The following is a 22,378-nucleotide window of genomic DNA, read 5'->3' as shown; positions in this document are numbered from 1 at the left end:
CAATCGGAAGCCTTTGATAAATTTTAAAAATTACACCTAATGGTTGAGTAGTGCCCAATTTTGCGTGTAAATTAAGTCAGGATTGAACATAGACATAAACCTATAATAATAATAGTAATACCTCATGATTGCACACATAGCATTTTACAATTCACAAAGCTTTTTTTCCCCACATAAACTAATTTGACTCTCACAACAACATTGTTAGATAGATGTACAGATATCATTGTCCTTATTTTACAGGTTTAGAAACTGAAGGCCACTGGGCCAAGTGCCATGTCAAACGTTACACTGTTAATTCTGATTCCAACCCCAGTTCTCTTCTCACTTCATCAAAGCAGCTCTATTCCCAGTCACAAAAATATTGACGTATAATACAATGCCATTATACTCATGTACTTTACTAGCAGAAGAGGTCTGGAGCTGCTCCTTAGGTCAGAGGTTGGGTTTAGAACTGTGTTTAATATAAGAATTACTAATTTAAGAACTTGCATTGGTATATTAGAAGCTTTGAGTTAGTAGGAGCTGCTCAAAGCGAAATTCCTGAGTAGTAGACAGGAAGGAAAAAAGTGTAGAAATAGTGAAATTGCCAGTGCTAAACCAAAATATCCTATATACTACAACGAAGCTGAAGGTATCACTGTATTGTAGAAGAGTAGTAAAATTAATAATCATATTATGGCAAAGTCCTTAAGAAAGGGGTAAATCCTGTGCAGTGCATTCAGTGTAAGAAGATATGCAAACTACATAATATGTTTTAGGAAGATTTACATTAAAATGGTTAATATTAAAGAGAAGGATTCTTAAAGGGGTCAGTTTCATCCTCTACTTCTCTTATTTTCTTATTATTTTTAATTTAGGTTATGTTTACAGAGGAAGACGTGAAATTCTACCTGGCAGAACTAGCCCTTGCTTTGGATCATCTGCACCAATTAGGAATTGTGTATAGAGACCTGAAGCCAGAAAAGTAAGGCTATATTCTTATGTATCCCTATTACCAATGTTGTAAAACTACATTTTCTCCATTAAGTCTTTTATTTTAAAGAGCATATGAACATATATGTAAATTTTACAATTATATAAAACTTATGAAAAGTAATCTTCATAAGAAACCTACTGATTTTAAATTAATCATTTAAAATTTTCCAGTATTTGAAATAGATACTAACCTATTTTAAGTTTATGATGAGGTTTATGTAAATGTTTTATATAAAATATTTAATTCCATCTTATTGAATGTTAATTTTGATTTACAGCATTTTGCTTGATGAGATAGGACATATCAAGTTAACAGGTATGCATATTTTCTTATTCTACCCTAAGCTTTGTTTTATGGTTTTCATTATTTTAATATATACTTGTCTAAGCCCGTTTTCCTTTTTCCTCTTTCTTGATTTAATTTGCATTTTGTTCATCTCTTTAATGAAATAAAGTTCATTTAAAGGGCAGATGAGATAGCTCTAAATATGTTCTAATTATACCAAAAAATTATACAATAAAGTTGCTATTCTAGTTAAGAAATGAATTTGGTTTTCTAGGTAAAAGCACATCATATTAATTTCAGTCTAGACTGAAAGATTTATCGTAAGTAGTTATCACATTTGAAATACAGTGAATTATAAACTTTTAAACCAAGTGTTTCACAATCAGAGGTTCATTTTATTTATTTGCAAAACCATGTTTTATTTTACTTTATTTTTACTATTGAGGGTTTACTATGTATAACACTGTGCTAATCCTCACAGAATTCTTAGACATAAAGTATTCTTATTATACCATTAAACATTTTTTTATTTTGAAATAATTATAGATTCACAATAAGTTGCAAAAATAGTACTGAAAGATTCAGTGTACCCATTACCCAGCTTCCCCCAATGGTGACATATTACAAAGCTGTAGTGTATTATCAAACCCAGGAAACTGATTGGTACAGTACAAGTAACTGAACTATATACTTTATTTGGATTTCACCAGTTTTTGCATACATTTGGTTTTTGTTTGTCTTTGTGTATAATTCTGTGACATTTTATCCCATACATAGATTTGAATACTACTAGCACAATCAATATGTAAAACTGTCGTACAACCACAAAAGAACTCTCTTGTGCTGCCCATTTATAGTTACACCCTCCCTCACCCTTTCTCCCTAACTCCTGGCAACCACTTAACATCTCTGATTTTATTTTGAGAATAAGATATAGATAGGACCATGTACCGTGTTTCCCTGAAAATAACACTTAGCCAGACCATCGGCTCTAATGCGTCTTTTGGAGCAAAAATTAATGTAAGACCCAGTTTTACATTACATTATATTATATTATATTATATTATATTATATTATATTATATTATACCCGGTCTTATATTAAAATAAAATGCATTAGAGCTGATGATCCGGTTAGGTCTTATTTAAGGGGAAACATGGTAGTGGTCACACTTCTGGGCATTTGTCCTAGAGAAATAAAATTGTATGTGCACACAAAAACCTATACATGAATTTTCATAGCAGCTCTATTTGTAATAAGACTGGAAATGTCTGAAATGTCCTTCAAAGAGTGAGTGAGTAAACAAACTGTGACACATCCATGCAGTGGAATACTATCCAGCTATAAAATGGAAAGAATTCTTGATATATGCAACAACTTGGATGGACTCAAGGGCATTATGCTGAGTGAGCCAATCTCAAAAGGTTACTTATGTTTTAAATAGATAGTATATTCTGTGTTTAATTATCAGGATGTTAAAATATAAATAAAATAAAGATGTAGCCTTTACAGAGAATTTTGGACCAGTACACTTTAAAGGTAAGTTGCTTTAAAATTCCTAAGTACGTATACTGCTGCACTGTAAAGATAAAGTATGAAGTTGTTAACTTGAAAACTCAAGCAAATGTAACAAAGTTCAAATACAGTTCAGTGAATCTTACTGACTCGTAGCCTGATTCTCTTATTCATATATAAAAGAAACAGTAGGTTTAAAGGGACTCAAAGGGAAAGGAAAGAAAAAAATATATGAAGAGAGAACAGTAGAATTTTGAGATTTTATGTAATATATGCTTCTTATTTTATACCAATCAAACTTCAGTTGCAAAGCTAATTAGAATTTAATTATTTTCATTTTTAATAAATTACCTGCTTTGTCAGGGATGAGGAAGGACAGTGGAAAAAGAATAGAATAAATCATACTTATATCTCTCTTCTATATTAAGGTTAATTGGGTGAATAATGATGCTAAATCATATTTAGTCTTATAATTATGTAAATTCTGCTTTTATACCTTTTAGATTTAAACTAGCTGAGAAGCGTAGAGTAGTTAGAATCAATGTTAATTTATAAGTATGGGACACAAGCCTATAACAGGAAGAAAATACACACACACACACACACACACACACACACACGCGCGCACACGCGCACACACACAGAGGGTGCCAGAAAATGTATATACATTTTAAGAAAGGAAAAAACTATTAAAATTGTAGTACTCAATATATACTGATAACAAAAGACGACTACATACTAACAAACAATTGTCACCCCAATAAATTTAATTAAAAAAAAAAGATGAATACAGTCACATTTGACTTCTGCAATTACAAGAGATGCGCAAAGTGGTTACCATCTGCGTCCAGACACTTCTGATTACCGTGAACTACTGCTTGAGGAACGTTGACCAAAATGTCCACTCATATACATTTTTTGGCACTCCCAGTATATACTACATATACACAATTTAATCTATTTTATTTAAAATGGCACCAGTATTGCTTTAAAGAAAGTACACAGTAATAAATATTAGATAATTTATACTGCTTTATGATTATAGTCTAATTCAGTTTTGTAATGAGTACTACATTTATGGATTTACCCTCTCAACAGTCCAGTAAGACTGAATAAAGTGTGACCATTCACAGCAACTATTTTAAGACTTGAGTTTTCATTTTTTCATTCTTTTCTTTAATTTTCCATTATCTCTTTCTTTTCTTTTTCTTTTTTCTTTCTTACAGAGAACTGTGTCTTTCTTTTTTACCTTCTTTGTCCCTCCCATCTTCCTTTCTTTTCTATCGCCTTCTATTTTGAATACTATAGTCAAAAATAGTAGATTAATTACTATTTGTCATTGATATCAGTGGGCTGTTGTGATTTAAGAATGTCTCATCAAGACAAGGTCTACCCCAACATCCTGAGTTTCCCCAGAATAATGTTAGGAGAAGGCAATACCTTTATTTTTACCTGTGCACTTTAAAAATCCTCCAGATAAAGAAAGAATGGACCTAATATTTAACAGGTTACTCAGAATGATAGTGTACTCTACAAAGGTTCCTTGGTATGACTGTGCTTTGAGCATGACAGCGCATACTGAGATTGTGATTGTATGGCAGAGGATCAGTACAGTTAGAGTGGATACCCTCCAAATATCTGCATATTTGCTAATATATTATTTATATTATCTTTATGCTTAATTTTTTCTGGAACCCGCCCCCCAATAATCTATATAAAAACCAACTGTATAATATTACTTCCCTGGTTTACAAAAAATATTTACTTATAGTATGCCATTAAAAATTATAAGTTTAGTGACGTCATAGGAATGGTGGCAGCGGGCCGCATTTTTTGAGTTCTCCTCCGGATCTTATCACAAACGGGACATATAATCCATCAAAGGACTCTCTGCTCATCATGCAGAACAGCTAAGAGACTTGTGTAAGGATTACTTGCAGGTGGGCAAATTGGGCGAGCAGGGGAAGAGGGAAGGGAGCGGAGTGGAGACGCGGCCGCATCTGCGGCTGTAGGGATGGGGTCTGCATCTGCGGAGGTGGAAACGTGCCTGACATCCGCAGCTGGAGAGATGCAGGGAATCCCAGGACGGAACAGAGAACACAAAAGCCAGGAGGTGGGCTCTTTCTCTGCGTCCCACAGCTGATCTCTCCCGCTGAGGGGGCAGCATATCCAGCATTTGAGGCAATAACCTCAGCTGATACCTCCAGTTGGGCCCTAGGCCGGACAAAGGACACAAACTCCATACCTGCCCCCCCCCCCCGCTTTTCCAATCCTACCCCTGCCCTTCCAGAGACTTAAACTGGCCCCTGAACAGAGGAGTAGTATCAGATTACAGAGGAGCCTTAGTGCTCAGGCTCTGGGAAGAGTGGCGTGCAGCTCTGACCCAGGGAAGAGGCTGGGAAGAGTGTGATTTTTGCTGGGCTAGGAGAGAAGAGACTCCTCCACTCCCAGCCACCAACGTTTCTGGCCTGCGGGAAGAGTATGACATGACTGGGCTGCGAGAGAGAAGACCCCCTCCATCACGAGCCCCCACCCTTTCTGGCCTGCCTAGGGCGGGGCAATTACAACTGCGGAGGCACTCCCAGGGATCACTAGTAAGCGGCAGACGCAGCTCTGTCCTTTCAGCAGCTCAGAACTCTCCCGCCCGCGACACACAGACACACACACACACACACACACACGGAAGATGTGCCCTAAGACTCAGGAGATCTGGACACAGGGCTGGTGGTGTTACTCTCAGTGCACATATGTGCAGGAAAGGGCAGAAACTGCACTGACTTTGTAAAAAGTACCATCCAGACCTCTCAGCCCCACGCATCTAAATCTGCAGTCCCACCGTCACTCTGGGCACCAGGTGACCAGCTCTGCCTGCACAATACGCAGGGGACTCTTTGGTACAGCAGAGGACTACCTAAAGATCACTTGGTGGGCTTAAGCCAAGACTGGCGCTGCTTTTTGTTTTGTTTTGTTTTGTCTTTATATATTTGATTTCTTTGCCTGTGTTGAGTAGGGGTTATCGGTTGTTTTTACCTGTGAATGTATTTGATTTTTTCTTTGTTGTTGTTGTTGTTGTGCTTGGTAATTTGCTTTGTTCTGAAATTGCCATACCAGGGCCCAGTTTAAGAGGCACAAGATTCTACACACCCAGAGGCCAACTCCAGACCAAACCAGAGTACTACTGGGTTTGACCTACAAGTGACACACCCAGAGGGAATTCTCTACAGGCACAAGAGCCCATAGAGACCAAACCACATTTAAGTGGTCAACCCTCACGCAGCAGAACACCCTGCGGTGGGCAGAGCCAAGTCTCACAACTAGTCAGCCTAGGAGTTAACCCCACCTACTCACAAGCGAAAAGCAATTAAAGATCTTTAACAGGACAATATACACAACACAAGAGTCACCTTTGGAGCACACGCAGAGGAGAAGAATGAAGTAGTGCAAGTCAAATATAAAGGACACATACTACATAAGATAACCCAGCAAGAACTAAGAACTCTAGGGGATCTACCTAATACATCAAAGCAAACACAGAGAGTCAGCCAGAATGGGGAAACAAAGAAACATGTCCCAAATAAAAGAACAGAAGAAACCTCCAGAAGTGGAACCAAATGAAACAGAGGTAACGAACCTATCAGAGACAGTTCAGAACACTGATGATAAGAATGTTTAAGGAGCTTAGAGACGACATGAAGAAGGATGTAGAAATCATAACGAACAACCAGTTAGAACTAAGGAACACAATTACTGAAATAAAGAACTCACTTGAAGGAATTAACAGCAGGTTAGATGAAGTAGAGGATCGAATCAGCGACACAGAAGACAAGTTAGCAGAGATCACCCAAACAGGACAACAGAAAGAAAAAAGAATAAAAAACAATGAAAATGGTTTAAGAGACCTCTGGGATAACATCAAGTGCAACAACATGCACATTATAGGAATACCAGAAGGTGAAGAGAGGAAGCAAGGGATTGAGAACATATTTGAAGTAATAATGTCCGAAAACTTCCCTAACCTGATGAAGGAAACCAACATACAAGCCCAGGAAGTGCAGAGAGTTCCAACCAGGATAAACCCAAACAGGTCCACACCAAGACACATTATAGTTAAAATGGCAAAGGTTAAAGACAAAGAGAATCCTAAAAGCAGCAAGAGAAAGACAGAGGGTTACATACAAGGGAACTCCCATAAGACTATCAAATGACTTTTCTACAGAAACATTGAAGGCCAGGAGGGAGTGGCAGGAGATACTCAAAGTGATGGAAAACAAAGGCCTACAACCTAGATTGCTTTATCCAGCAAGGCTATCATTTAAAGTTGATGGAGAGATAAAGAGCTTCCCAGAAAAGAATAAGCTAAAGGAATTTATTACCACCAAGCCAGCATTGCAAGAAATACTAAAAGGACTTCTGTAAATAGAAGAAAGATGAAAACAATCTAACTACAAATTTAAAATGGCAATAACTATGTACCTATCAATAATCACTTTAAATGTAAATGGATTAAATGCTCCAATCAAGAGACATAGGGTGGCTGAGTGGATAAGAAAGCAAGACCCTTGTATATGCTGTATACAAGAGACTCACCTCAGATCAAAAGACACACACAGGCTGAAAGTGAAGGGTTGGAGTAAGATATTTCATGCAAATGGAAATGAGAAAAAAGCTGGAGTTGCAATACTTATATCTGACAAAATAGACTTTAAAATGAAGAACATATTAAAAGACAAAGATGGGCACTATATAATAATAAAGGGATCGATCCGACAAGAGGACATAACCCTAGTAAACATCTATGCACCCAACATAGGAGCACCTAAATATATAAAACAGATATTGACTGACATAAAGACAGAGATCAACAGTAACACTATCATAGTAGGGGACTTCAACACACCTCTGACAACAAGGGACAGGTCTTCCAGACAGAAAATCAATATGGAAACAACAGCCTTAAATGACACATTGGACCACTTGGATTTAATCGATATTTTCAGAACATTTCACCCCAGTGCTACAGAATACACGTTGTTCTCAAGCGCACATGGAACATTTTCCAAGGTAGACCATATGTTAGGCCACAAAACAAGTCTTGATAAATTTAAGAAAATTGAAATCTTACCAGGTGTCTTCTCTGACCAAAGTGCTATGAAATTAGAAATGAACTACATGAAAAAAACTGAAAGACACCAATTCATGGAGGCTGAATAACATGTTACTAAATAATGAATAGGTCAAGCAGGAGATCAAGGAAGAAATCAAAAGATATCTCAAGACAAACGAAAATGAAAACACGACGTCCCAAAATCTGTGGAATGCCGTGCAAGCAGTCCTAAGAGGGAAATTCATAGCATTGCAGGCCTACCTAAACAAACAAGAAACATCACTAATCAACAGTTTATCTTCACACTTAAGGGATCTGGAAAAACAACAGCAAAATAAGCCCAAAGGGAGTACAAGGAAGGAGATAATAAAGATCAGAACAGAAATAAATGAAATAGAAACCAGAGAAACAATACAAAACATCAATGAATCCAAGAGTTGGTTCTTAGAAAAGATAAACAAAATTGACAAACATTTAGTCAGACTCATTAAAAAAGAGAGAGGACCCAAATTAATAAAATCAGAAATGAAAGAGAAGTGACAACAGACACCGCAGAAATACAAAAAATTTTAAGAAATTACTATGAGCAACTATATGCCAACAAATTTGACAATCTGGAAGAAATGGACAATTTTCTAGAGGCGTACAACCTTCCAAGGCTAACTCAAGAAGAAACAGAAAACCTGAATAGACTGATTACCACCAGGGAAATTGAATCAGTAATCAACAATCTCCCAACAAACAAAAGCCCTGGACCAGATGGCTTTACAGGTGAATTTTACAAAACGTTCAAAAAAGAATTATCACCTATTCTCCTCAAGCTCTTCCAAAAAATCCAGAAGGAGGGAAGACTCCCAAACACTTTTTACGAAGCCACTATCACCCTGATCCCAAAATCAGACAAAGACACCACAAAAAAAGAAAACTACAGGCCGATATCTCTAATGAACATAGATGCAAAAATCCTCAACAAAATATTAGCGAACAGAATTCAGCAATACATTAAAAAGATCATACACCATGATCAAGTGGGATTCATCCCTGGTATGCAAGGGTGGTTCAACATCCGCAAATCAATTAATGTGATACACCACATTAACAAAATGAAAAATAAAAATCACATGATCATATCAATAGATGCAGAAAAAGCATTTGATAAAATCCAGCAGCCATTTATGATAAAAACCCTTAAGAAAGTGGGAATAGAGGGATCATATCTCAACATAATAAAGGCCATATATGATAAACCCACAGCTAACATCATACTCAATGGGGAAAAGCTAAAACCATTCCCCTTACGATCAGGAACAAGGGAAGGTTGCCCACTTTCTCCACTTCTATTCAACATAGTGCTGGAAGTTCTAGTCACAGCAATCAGAGAAGAAAAAGAAATAGGCATCCGAATCGGTAAGGAGGAAGTAAAATTGTCATTATATGCAGGTGATATGATACTATATGTAGAGAACCCTAAAGACTCCACCAAGAAACTGTTAGAGCTGATAGATGAATTTAGTAAAGTAGCAGGATACAAAATTAATATTCAGAAATCAGTTGCATTTGTATATACCAATAACAAAACATGAGAAGGAGAAATTAAGAAAGCAATCCCTTTTACAATTGCTCCAAAGAGTATAAAATATCTGAGAATAAATTCAACCAAAAAAGTTAAAGATCTGTACTCAGAAAATTATAAAACACTGAAGAAAGAAATGAAAGAAGATACAGATATATTGAAACACATACCATGTTTATGGATAGGAAGAATTAATCTAGTTAAAATGTCCCTACTGCCTAAGGCAATATACATATTCAATACAATTCCTATCAAACCTTCAAAGACGTTTTTCACAGAAATAGAATATATAATCCTAAAATTTACATGGGAACATAAAAGACCCCGGATACCCTTAGCAATCTTGAGAAATAAAAACAAAGTGGGATGTATAATGATACCTGACATGACATGCAATTATACTACAAAGTTACAGTAATCAAAACAGCATGGTACTGACATAAAAAGAGACACATAGATCAATGGAACAGAATAGAGATGCCAGAAATAAATCCATACCTATATGGCCATTTCATCTACGACATTGGAAGCAAGAATGTACGGTGGGTTAAAGACAGTCTATTCAATAAATGGTGCTGGGAAATCTGGACAGACACATGCAAAAAAATGAAGCTGGACCACCTCCTTACACCATATACAAAAATAAATTCAAAATGGCTTAAACATTTAAATGTAAGATCTGAAACCATAAAATTCCTAGAAGAAAATATAGGAAGAAATTTCACAGACATTACCCGGACTAAGATTTTTACTGATATATCCCCTTGCGCAAGGGAAGTAAGAGAAAACATAAACGTGGTATTACATCAAACTAAAAAATTTTTTCCCATCAAAGGAAGCCATCAATAAAACAAAAAGAGATCCTACTGAATGGGAAAAGATGTTTGCCAATGATACATCTGATAAGGGGTTAATGTCACAAATTTATAAAAAACTCACTCAACTCCAAAAAAACAACCCAATTAAAAAATGGTCAGAGGACATGACAAGACATTTTTCTGAAAAGGACATATAGATGGCAAACAGACATATGAAGAAATGCTCAACCTCACAAACCGTCAGAGAAATGCAAATAAAAACCACAAGGAGATACCACCTCACCCCGTCAAAATGGCTATCATCAATAAATCAACAAACAACAAGTGCTGGCATGGATGTGGAGAAAAGGGAATGCTGTGTCTTGTTGGTGGGATTGCAGATTGGTGCAGCCACTATGGAAAACAGTATGGAGGTAATCTCAAAAATCTGAAAATGGAACCACCTCACAATCCAGCAATTCCACTCCTAGGTATCTATCCAGAGAAATCCAAAACTCCAATTCAAAAATCTTTATGCACTGGGGTCGGCCCGGTGGCTCAGGCGGTTAGAGCTCCATGCTTGTAACTCCGAAGGCTGCTTTTTCGATTCCTACATGGGCCAGTGGGTTCTCAAACACAAGGTTGCCGATTCAACTCCTCGAGTCCCACAAGGGATCGTGGGCTCTGCCCCTGCAACTAAAATTGAACTCGGAACCTTGAGCTGAGCTTCCTCCCGGATGGCTCAGTTGGTTGGAGTGCGTCCTCTCAACCACAAGGTTGCCGGTTCGACTCCCGCAAGGGATGGTGGGCTGCGCCCCCTGCAACTATAAAACGGCAACTGGACCTGGAGCTGAGCTGCACCCTCCACAACTAACACTGAAAGGACAACTTGAAGCTGAACGGCACCCTCTACAACAAAGATTGAAAGGACAACAACTTGGAGAAAACGCCTGGAAGTACACACTGTTCCTCAGTAAAGCCCTGTTTCCCCTCCCCAATAAAATCTAAAAAAAAGAAAACAGAAACAAGGATCCTCCTCTCCAAAACCCCCCTTTAAAAAAAAAATCTTTATGCACCCCTGTGTTTATTTCACCACTATACACAATACCCAAGACATGGAAACAACCGAAATGCCCATCTGTAGATTACTGGATTAAGAAACTGTGGTACATTTATACAATGGAGTATTACGCAGCCATAAAGAAGAATGAAATCTTACCATTTGCACCAACATGGATGGACGTAGAGAGCATTATGTTAAGTGAAATAAGTCAGACAGAAAGACAAATACCATGTGATCTCACTTATATGTGGAATCTAAAGAAAAGAATAAGTGAATGAACTAATCAGTAACAGTTTTGGAGACATAGAGGAAGAACTGAGGGTTGGGAGATGGGAGGGGGGTGGGGATAAGGGAAGGTTAGGGGATTAGAAAACAGTCAGTAACCACAATATGGCCACTGGGTTTTGAAAATTAATTTGGGGAATGTAATCAGTAATGTTGTAAAGATGTTGTAGGGTATCCTAAGGACACTTGTCCCATTAGGGAGACCACCTCAGGGATGATGTAGTTGCCTGATCACTGCACTGTACACCTGAAGCTGAAGCTGAACAATAATCAATGCCAAGTATAATTTTATTTATATATATACATATATACATATACATGCTTACAAGAAGCGTAGTACAGCATTAGGAATAGAGACAGAAAAAAAAATTTATAAGTTGAACCCACAATTGATTTGAACTGTCTGTGGTTTATATTATGGGTTTTCTACAGGACAAAATTCCAGGGTAATTTCTATAAAGAGAGGGAAGATAAATATGCAGGGTCAGAAATTTATATCACACTGTATTTGAGCGGAATATTTAAGAGAAAATGTATATATGAAAATAATTTTTAAAGAATTTTAAGTCATCTTTATGGTTACCTGCAAATTAGTCACTAAGATTAATTTTACTAATAGTAAGTACTCACTAAATTGTTGTGTTCTGGCTGCTTTTAAAATTTAAAGTCTTGTAAAACAGTCATTTATAATTACACAGATATACTGCCCCCCCACCTGAAAAAGACCCTTTTTTGTAGCTGATTTTTACAGTTTCTTTTCAAATTAGTGGCTTAGAAAAATGACTGATTAACATTATATCTTATTTAATCCTGTAGCTAATTCTTAATATTGTAAGAAAAAGAATTTCAATTGATTGCTGAGCAAATTCTAGTGTTGAATATCAGTTTTGTCACTTTTATCACTTCAGCTGAAATGACCTCGAAGACTATCTTTTATGACATTTAATTTTTTAAGTGGAATTTGCAGAGTTTAAAAGTCTCAAGATGTAGAGAAAGAACATAGTAAGTAGTACATTGAAAAGATTTTTTAAAAATTATGTTGAAAATCATAGTGCATTTAGTTATTATACAAGGATAAGTGAGTTTTAAATAAAAATATTGAGTGTGGTTAGAAAATCAGTTTCTAGGTGCCGTAAAGTTAAATATCAATGTGGGTATTTTATTTTAAAAGAACAATATAGGGTTCATAGCTTGTGATGGTATAATATTATTTTATAAGATGTTATCATGGAGGAACCTGGGTAAAGGGTTAACAGGATCTGTGTAGTATTTCATGTAACTGCGGTGAATTTGCATTTGTCTTAAAATGTAAAGTTTAATTAAAATAATCTCTTTTATGTACAGTTAGTTCTGTGAACCTTGACAAATGTATACATACATTCTTAAAACCACCATCAAGATATAAAAGGTTCCATCATTCCCCCAAATTTTCCCAATATAAATCAATCCTCCCTTTACCTATAGACAGTCACCAATCTACTTTCTGGCCCTATTATTTTACCTTTTCCATAATGTTATATAAAGAGAGGCATACAGTATATATAATCTTTTGAGTCTGGCTTCATTTACTTAATAGAGTACGTTTGAGATTCATCCATATTGCTGCATGTATCAATTTTCTTCATGGCTGAATAGTGTTCCATATTATAATGGTACCGTAGTTTGTTTATCCAATCCCTAATCAAGGGACGTTTGGGTTGTTTCCTGTTTAATTTGGCAGTGAGGAATAAAGCCACCATTTTATGTGAACATACATATTTATTTTACTTGAGTAAATACAAAAAGAGTGAGATTGCTTGATCATATGGTGTTTAACTTATTGAAAAACCTCCAAAGTGGCTGTACCATTTTGCATACCCACTAGCAATGTATGATAATTCTATTAGCTCTGCATCCTGATCATTACTTGTTACTGTCAGGATTTTTATTTTAGCTCTACTAATAGACATATAGTAGTATCCCATTGTGGTTTTCATTTGTATTTCCCCTAATAATTAATAACATGAGCATCTTTTCATGTAGTATTTACTTCTTTGGAGAAGTGTCTTTTCAGATCTTTATCTCATTAAAAAATTGTATTGTTTGTCCTATTATTGTATTTTAACTTTTAAATATACTCAATAAGTCATTTATTAGATATGTGATTTTAAATATTTTTCTCCCAGTCTGTAGCTTCTTTTTCATTTTCTGAGCAGTGTCTTTTAAAGAGCAGTTTTTTATTTTAATAGAATCCAGTTAACTCTTTTCTTTTATGGATTATACTTTTGATGTTGTAGATAAGAAATCCTTGCGTAATCCAAGATCACATAGATTTTCTCCTATATTTCTTTTGTAAATTTTACAATTTTAGGTTTTAGGTTTTATATTTTATACATAGTGTCTGATTCATTTTGAATTAATGTTTGTGTATAGTCTGAGAATACATTTTTTATATCAATATCATATTGTTTTGGCATCATTTGTTGAAAACACTGACCTTTCTTCATGGAATTGATTTTACTCCTTTCTCAGAAATCAGTTGACAAAATATATAGCCAGTTCTGTTATAATGCAACACATGTGATCTTAAAAATCATTGCTCTATGCATAAGTGCATAATAAAAAGCACAGGACTTATGGTGAAATGGGGTTAGGGGTTTAACAGCAATCTATATAACCAGTGACACATTAAAGAAAGATAGGAAGCATATGGTATTTGTCTTTCTCTGTCTGACTTATTTCACTTAGCATAATACACTCTAGATCCATCTATGTTGTTGCAATGGTAAGATTTCATTCTTTTTTTATAACCTAGTAATATTATATTGTATATCTGTACCACATCTTCTTTATCCAGTTGTCTATTGGTGGGCACTCTTAATAATGTACAACATCTAAAACGATGCTATTGTTTTAACAGCTTTAAAATTGAATAATTTAAAAAGGGGGCTGATAAAAATGATAGCATTGTTTTACATGTTCTATATTAAGAATATATAAATTCTACAATAAATATGGTACCTAAACTTGAAAAAAGTGCTGAAATTCACTTGCAGAATTGGTGTCAGAAAGGTTGCGGTTTATAAGTTATTGTGAAGTAGTGAAAGGTAGATTATCTTGAATTGAGGGAAAAGTGTAACACTACAAGTGGACAGAAGTGGCTCATAACACACGATGAGCTGAAATAGCTGATAGATGTTTGAGGTGTGTGCATGTATGCATTTCTATTTGGCTTGGGTCAGCTGCCTGCAGTTTTCTAGTGTTTCATCCAGTGTTTTTTGCAGACAAAATTGCTCATAAGCCAACACAAAATTGGAAATTCAAAAGTCAAATTAGTGTTATGCTCAAATTGTTTCCTAATGTATCAATTGCATTGGAACAAGTTTATATTTTCAAAAGAAGCATTATTGTAGAATTGACTGTATGTATTGGTCTATTATTGGACACTGTCCAGTTCCATTTGTATGTATATGTCTGTCCTTCCATAGGTCACCATCTTGATTACTATAGCTCTGTAATAGGTATTGAAGTCAGGTAGTGTAAGTCCTTCCATTTTTTTCATCTTTTTCAAACTTGTCTTGGCTATTCTATTCCCGTTGTCTTTTTATATAAAATTTAAATTCAGCTTGTTGATTTCTACAAAAGAAAACTTGCTGGGATTTTTATTCAAGTTTTTTGAGTCTTTATATCAGTCTTGGGAGAATTGACATCTTTAACTGTCAGAGCAGTCTCCAGCAATATCACGTTAGAGCAGTTTCTGGCAATCACAGCCGCTTGGAACTTTCCCAGCAGGTTAGAGCAGTTTCCGGTGATAAACAGCCGTTAGAAACTCTGCCATTACCCCGACCGGCTTTAACCAACCCCCTGGCGCCACAATAGCAACAGCACGGACCCTCTCAAACCCGGAAGCTACGCTATATAACCAAACGCCCTATCCCGGTGAGTGCTCAGTCTTTGGGAACGATCCCACTGAGCCCGCCGGCGAAATAAAGCTGTGTTCTCCCTGATCTCTGCGTGCCGCTTGAGTTTCTCCGTCCTTGCCGTTTTCCGCAACATTTGGTTCCCTGACTGGGAAACCCAACCGCGCTGGCCCCTTGAGCCACCGGTGTGAGGCTAGAGGCGGCTGCGGAGCGACAGGGAACCCGAGAAGGGTAGAGGCGTGCCCTGCTGATTTTGGCAGACCCCGAACCGGACTGTCCCTGGGTGACCTTGGCCCGTGCCTCCCCAACTGGACCCACTGAGAGGGACCGGGGACAATTAGCTCCCGTGGGACCAGGTAAGCCCCGGGGCCACTGTCCAAGTCAGTCCTGTCCCACGTGACAGAAGAGGAGCCTGATCACCTCCTGGTAGGTTCTTATAACCTACCCAGTCAGGGACACCGTTGGGAGGGTGTCTACCCAGTGTGATTGTGTGACTGCCTGATTGTGTGCCTGATTGTTTGGTTCCATGGCCCTGGGTACAGAATCTGAGTGGGCTCCACCCTGATTCTCGCGAAGTGTCATACGGCATAACGGTGATTCACTCCAGGGAGTGACCTGGTCCGGAGATTATACAGATACACCTTAGCCAAGACGCTCCTAAGTTTCCACGAGGGGCGTGAGCAGGGCAGCACCTGAGAGAAAACCCCCCCTTCCCGTCTGTGACATCATACACTATGGGAGGGAAACAGAGCAAGCCCACAGTCTTAAACTGCATGTTAAAGAATTTTAAAAAGGGTTTTGGCAGAGACTATGGAGTCTGCATGACCCCAAGAAAATTAAGAACTCTCTGTGAATTAGAATGGCTCACTTTTAACGTCGGGTGGCCATCAGAAGGGACCCTAGACCTGGCCATCGTCTGATGCGTCTACATCGTGGTGACTGGCAATCCTGGTCACCCAGATCAATTTCCATACATCGATTCCTGGTTAGAAATTGCCAGGATCCTTCCACCTTGGGTACAGTTCTGCTGTAGTAAAAAGTGAAAGTGTAGGATTCTCGTGGCCCAGGCCCCGAAAGGAACTCCCAACGCCCCTCTGACAAAGCCCATTCACCAAGGGGACCCTGAAGAGGAGCTGCCAATTCCACCACCACCATACGTCCTACCAGTCCTGCCAACCTCTCCAGATGCAATCCTGGACACCCCGCCGCCCTCCGTTTTCGCCGCTAGCCGCTCAACCCGAGGATCGACCCACAGAGCCCACACCCCAAGATCCCATCCGCCGCCTTCGGCCACGAAATATCCCAGCCCTCCAGATGCCTCTCTGCAAGACCCGAGGTCCTGATCTTGTGGGCCCAGACGGCACCCTTCAGCCGGGTCGGCCTGTAATCTACTATCAGCCTTTCACAACCACTGATCTCCTAAATTGGAAACACCACACTCCAGCATATTCGGAAAAACCTCAGGCCATGATCGACCTCATGGAGTCCATCGTCCAAACGCATCAGCCTACCTGGGAAGACTGCCAACAGCTGCTTCGTACCCTCTTCAACACTGAAGAGAGGCGGAGAATTCTACAAGAAGCCCGAAAATGGCTTGAGGAGATGGCTCCAACAGGCGTCATGGACATCGGGAGATGGGCTAACAAGGCTGCCCCTGAGAATTGGCCTGACTGGGACTTCAACACGGAAGAAGGTAGGGGCGCTATCAGAAGATACCAAGAGGTCATTCTGCAGGGTCTCCGACAGGGAGCAAAGAAACCAACAAATATGTCAAAAACGGCTGATATAATTCAAGACGGGGAAGAAACACCCGGGCACTTCTATGAGCAACTATGTGAAGCTTTCTGCATATACACCCCATTTGACCCAGAAACGCCAGAGAATCAGCGAATGGTAAATGCGGCTTTTGTTGCGCATTTGGCCCCCGACATCCCCGAAAACTCCAGAAGCTCGAAGGCTTTCCTGGGATGAACATCCCTCAAGTGTTAGAAGTAGCTAACAAGGTGTTCTGCAACCGTGACAACACAGCCAAATGGGAAGCCGATAAGAAGATGAGACAGAAGGTAACTCTACTCACGGCAGCACTCCAACAAAACACCAACCCGAGGAGGACTGCAGGACAAACAAGAAATCCGACACAGCCTCGTGGGATGCTCAAGAAAGATCAATGTGCCTACTTCAGGGAGATGGGACACTGGAAAAATGAATGTCCCAATCGCGGCCTCAACCCAGAAACCATCCGCAGCCTTCCCCTCCTGCTGAAAGGGAACCTGAGATCATCAGCCTGGTTGGCATGGACTCTTATTGACGGGACCAGGTTCTCTACTGCTAGGCCCCCGCGAGCCCATGGTTGATTTAGAGAGGGGGCCAGAAGATAACCTTTATGGTAGACACAGGAGCAGAATACTCGGTGTTTACCACCCCAGTGGCCCCCTGACTGATCAGACTGTAACCATCATGGGGGCCACTGGAGATCAGGCAATGAGTCAGCCATTTTGCTGGTCCCGAACCTGCAAGGTGGGAGGCCACGTCGTATCCCATGAGTTCTTATATATACCAGAGTGCCCTATACCACTGCTACGAAGAGACCTACTTACCAAGTTATGGGCACAAATTTCCTTCAAGTCGCCCGGCCAAACAACCATGAACTTGAGCCCCGCTGAACTGCAGCTCGTCCTGTCCCTCAACACACCTAGGGACAAAGAATGGAGACTATTTGAATCAGAGCCTGTTTAGACAAACCCTAAATTCTACCAAACTGAGGTACCAGGGGTGTGGGCAGAGGATAGTCCTCCCGGACTTGCCAGCCAATGGGCCCCTGTCATAATTGAACTAAAGGCTGGAGCACAGCCGCTACGGCTTCGACAGTACCCGATCTCCAGGGAAGCCCAGATAGGCATCCAGATACATCTTGAACGGCTGAAGGATGTAGGCATCCTTGTTGAGTGTCAGTCCCCCTGGAACACACCGCTGCTCCCCATCAAGAAGCCTAATGGTGAATATCGCCCAGTTCAGGACCTCCGTGCAGTGAATCAAGTAACTCAGTCTCTGCATCCAGTAGTTCCCAATCCCTACACCCTTCTCAGCCAGGTCGCACCAGAGGCCGCCTGGTTCACATGCCTGGATATCAAAGACGCCTTCTTCTGCATCTGACTGGCCCCGATAAGCCAACCCATTTTTGCCTTAGAGTGGACTGACCCTAACTCAGGGTGTCAAATGCAGCTCACCTGGACGAGGCTTCCACAAGGGTTTAAAAACTCCCGCACACTGTTCAGTGAGGACCTGGCTTCTGACCTCGTGAGTTTCCCACGAGAATAAGCCAACTGCACCCTGTTGCAATACGTAGATGATAGCCTCGTCACCTGGCAGACCAGAGAGGCCTGCCACCAGGCCACAATTGTCCTCTTACAACATCTGGCCACCAAAGGGTACTGAGTGTCCTGGGAAAAGGCTCAACTCTGCAGACAGGAAGTCAAATACTTGGGCTTCATAATCACCCAAGGAAAACGGGGCTTCAGCACAGAGTGAAAAGCGGTTATTACCAACCTTATGCAGCCCATCACTAAGCGGGCAGTATGTGAATTTTTGGGGGCAGCTGGATTCTGTCGGATCTGGATCCCCGTGTTCTTGGCCATAGCCTGACCACTTTATGAGTCACTCAGTGGACAGGACAAACAGCCCCTAAAATTGGGAGAGACACAGGAAAAGGCCTTCACAGAACTCAGAGACTTGCTCGGAAGAGCCCCGGCTTTAGGTCTACCCGATACGGAAAAACCTTTCTTCTTGTTTATCCCTGAAAAAGACAAAACTGCATTGGGACTCCTAACCCAAACAGTTGGGCCCTGGATGAGGCCTATCACTTACCTGTCCAAAAGACTGAAGCTGGTCGCTTCTGGATGGCCCCTATGTCTGCGGGCCTTAGCCGCTACAGTGCTCCTCATCTGGAAAGCTGACAAGCTCATCCTCGGACAACAACTCACAGTCAAGTTTCCCCATTCTGTAATTACGCTCATGAACTGTCAGGGTCCACAATGGCTCTCCAGTGCCAGGCTCACCCTATTGGGCTCCTTCTGGAAAACCCTCGCATAAGCCTTCAGACTGTTCAAGCCCTGAACCCAGCGACCTTCCTCCCTATGGCCGAAGGCAAGCCAGAACACGACTGTCGAGAAGTCATCACTGAGGTTCATGCCACATGGCCTGAACTACCGGACTCCCCTCTGCAGGACGCAGAAATCACACTCTATACTGACGGCAGCAGTTTTCTACAGGATGGGCTGTGTAAAGCTGCTACGCTGTAACTACAGCCTCGGAGGATCTAAAGGCAAAAGCACTCCCTGCCCGGTGGTCAGCACAACAAGCCGAACTCGGCTCTCATACGGGCACTACAACTTTCAAGAGACAAAAAGATCAATATTTACACAGACTCCAGGTATGCTTTTGCCACCATACACATATATGGGGCCATCTGCAAAGAACGTGGCCTCCTCACGTCTGACGGGAAAACCAACAGAAACGAAGGTGAAATCCTACAGCTGTTAGGAGCTGTTTGGGCACCCCAGCGCCTAGCTATCATTCACTGCCGTAGACACCAGGAAGGGAGTGATGAGCCGGCTACTGGCAATCGCCTTGCCAATCAAGCTGCAAAGATAGCCGCCTGGGACACAGACACAGCCGTCATTGCTTCCACCACCCTAGCCACGCCAATCCCTATCTACTCTGCAGCGGAAGACAGCTGGGCACAGAATGAGGGGGCCACCTGGCATCCTCAGGGTTGGTGGATACTGCGTGATGCCCGCTTGTTTATCTCGGCCGCCCTCACTCCCCGCATCATTTCAGAACATCACTCTACTTCCCACCTAGGGAAGACTGGACTTGTAAAACTGCTGGCCAAAAACATCTATGTAGCCAGACTCACAGCCTTATGCTGCTCTATCATGGAGCGCTGTGCCATCTGTGCCGGGCACAATCCCAAGACCAGACCGACCCCACCACCTGGGGTCCAACGAATGGGATCTGCCCCTTTTAAGGATATCGAGATAGACTTCACAGAAATAACCACGCACCGAGGGACAAAATACCTTCTTGTTTTAGTCTGTACCTTCTCGGGCTGGGTGGAAGCCTTTCCCACCCGAACTAAAAAGCCAGAGAAGTCACCAAGGTTCCCGTCCGCGAAATCATCCCATGGTATGGGCTTCCCCTCACCATTCAGAGTGACAACGGACCAGCCTTGTCTCAGATGTACTACAGACTCTGGCCTCGGCCCTCAATTTCTCCTGGAAGCTTCACACAGCCTACCGACCTCAGAGTTCAGGGAAAGAGGAGGGCATGAACCATACCCTCAAAGAAACATTGTCTAAGCTTTGCCAAGAGACCTCTCTAGGATGGACGGACCTACTTCCCTTGGCCGTCCTCTGCTCCTGGTGCACTCCTTGGAAGGATGGCTTCTCTCCATTTGCGATACTTTATGGCCAGCCTCCCCCATTGCTATCATCCATCCCAGGCAACCTCAGAGTAGTAGGCGACTCCCACCTCCAAGGTCAGCTTATTGCCCTAGGAAAGATCCTTACAGGCCTACACTCACATATGCTAGAAAGAACTCCTGTCTCATTAGGGACCCTCGTCCATCCCCATCTTTTAGGTGACAGGGTCTGGGTCAAAGATTGGAAGCGTGAGCCCCTCTGCCCAACATGGACGGGCCCACACAGTTATCCTTGTCACCCCCACTGCCCTTAAGGTCTCCGATATCACACCGTGGATCCACCATTCCCGTGTCAAGTGACCGGAACTGGACCAGCCTGCCTGGACTCCACACCCAGTACCCGATGAACTATTGAAGATTACGCTTAAGAAGACCACCTGAATGACAGTTCTCATTTGCGCCCCCCTTACCGTCGCCACCCTGTGTCTGCTGACCCTTTTGGCCTCTCTTCTGCTCATCTATGCAGCCCCTGATTGGACCCCCGGCCAGAGGGATCTCCTCCTGTTCGGATTTCTACTATGGGTTTCTCCTCTGCTCATGCTTACCTGCCTGCGGCCCTCTGGCTTTTAAGTCTTCTTTGCCTTTCTTCTTTAAGTCTCTCCTCGAAATGTGCCTGCACCCGGGGATCCGGGACAAGAGACTACTTCCAATTCTATACACTCATGCCCCAGGAATGCTACCGGGGAACCACGCTGACTACCTGCACAGAATCCGGCCACACCTATTGGACTGCCACTCTGACTCAGACCTTCCGGTCCCCCTGCAATTCCTTCCCCCGAGGGTCTGTCTGCTGGTCATACTTGGCCCAGGCTGGGTCCTCCGATGGTAGAGGTGCCCAGGACACTGCCCTCTGCAACATTGCGGCAACCTGGATTGCTGCGATAGCTCGGGCTACTCTGCCCCAGCCCCGCTACCTTGGCCTCAACCTAACTTCCCTCCGCCGGCTCACTCCACTCCCAAATACCCAGGACCTTACCCGGCAGCTCCTCAACACATCCTACCAACTATGGCTTAATTCTGCTTCCCCCTCTGCCAATTCCGCCTGTTGGATTTGTTTACCCCTTGCCCATTTGGTTTTCTCCGGTATCGCGGTTCCCCCCAACTGGTTGCTGCCCAACATCACCAGCACCCCTATCATCCCCGGCCCGATAGGCGGCCCTGTCCCCCTAGCTCCTGCCTCGAACTTAACCTGTTATCTGCCCCCAGGCTGTTCACGGGTCCCTGACCGCCGCTGCCTCAACTTCACTAAACTACTACCCTATTGTTTCCCTCCCGGTATTTTCCACTCCTGCGAGGATGGCTTACTTTTCAGATGCCGAGGCGTTAATGACACTGACACTGGCTGCATCCTCACCTTTTTGTCCCCCTCTGCCTCCCTATACACTGAATCACAGTTCCA

General features: G+C 41.4%; 1 protein-coding gene across 4 annotated transcripts in view; it reads left to right on the top strand.

The window, feature by feature from the left end:
* RPS6KA6 (ribosomal protein S6 kinase A6) overlaps nt 1-22,378 on the top strand; it is a 105,474-nt gene that overhangs the window by 41,291 nt on the left and 41,805 nt on the right. For all 4 annotated transcript variants that reach the window (XM_074323580.1, XM_074323578.1, XM_074323577.1 and 1 more), the window contains 2 exons: nt 861-967; nt 1,257-1,294. In XM_074323580.1, coding sequence (XP_074179681.1) covers nt 861-967; nt 1,257-1,294 — 145 coding nt within the window. The remainder of the gene's footprint in view (nt 1-860; nt 968-1,256; nt 1,295-22,378) is intronic.

This window comes from Rhinolophus sinicus, chromosome X (assembly GCF_036562045.2).
Source record: "Rhinolophus sinicus isolate RSC01 chromosome X, ASM3656204v1, whole genome shotgun sequence".
Classification (NCBI taxonomy): Eukaryota; Metazoa; Chordata; class Mammalia; order Chiroptera; family Rhinolophidae; genus Rhinolophus; species Rhinolophus sinicus.
Note: the sequence above shows the minus strand (reverse complement) of the source record. Positions and strands in the feature narration are given on the sequence as shown.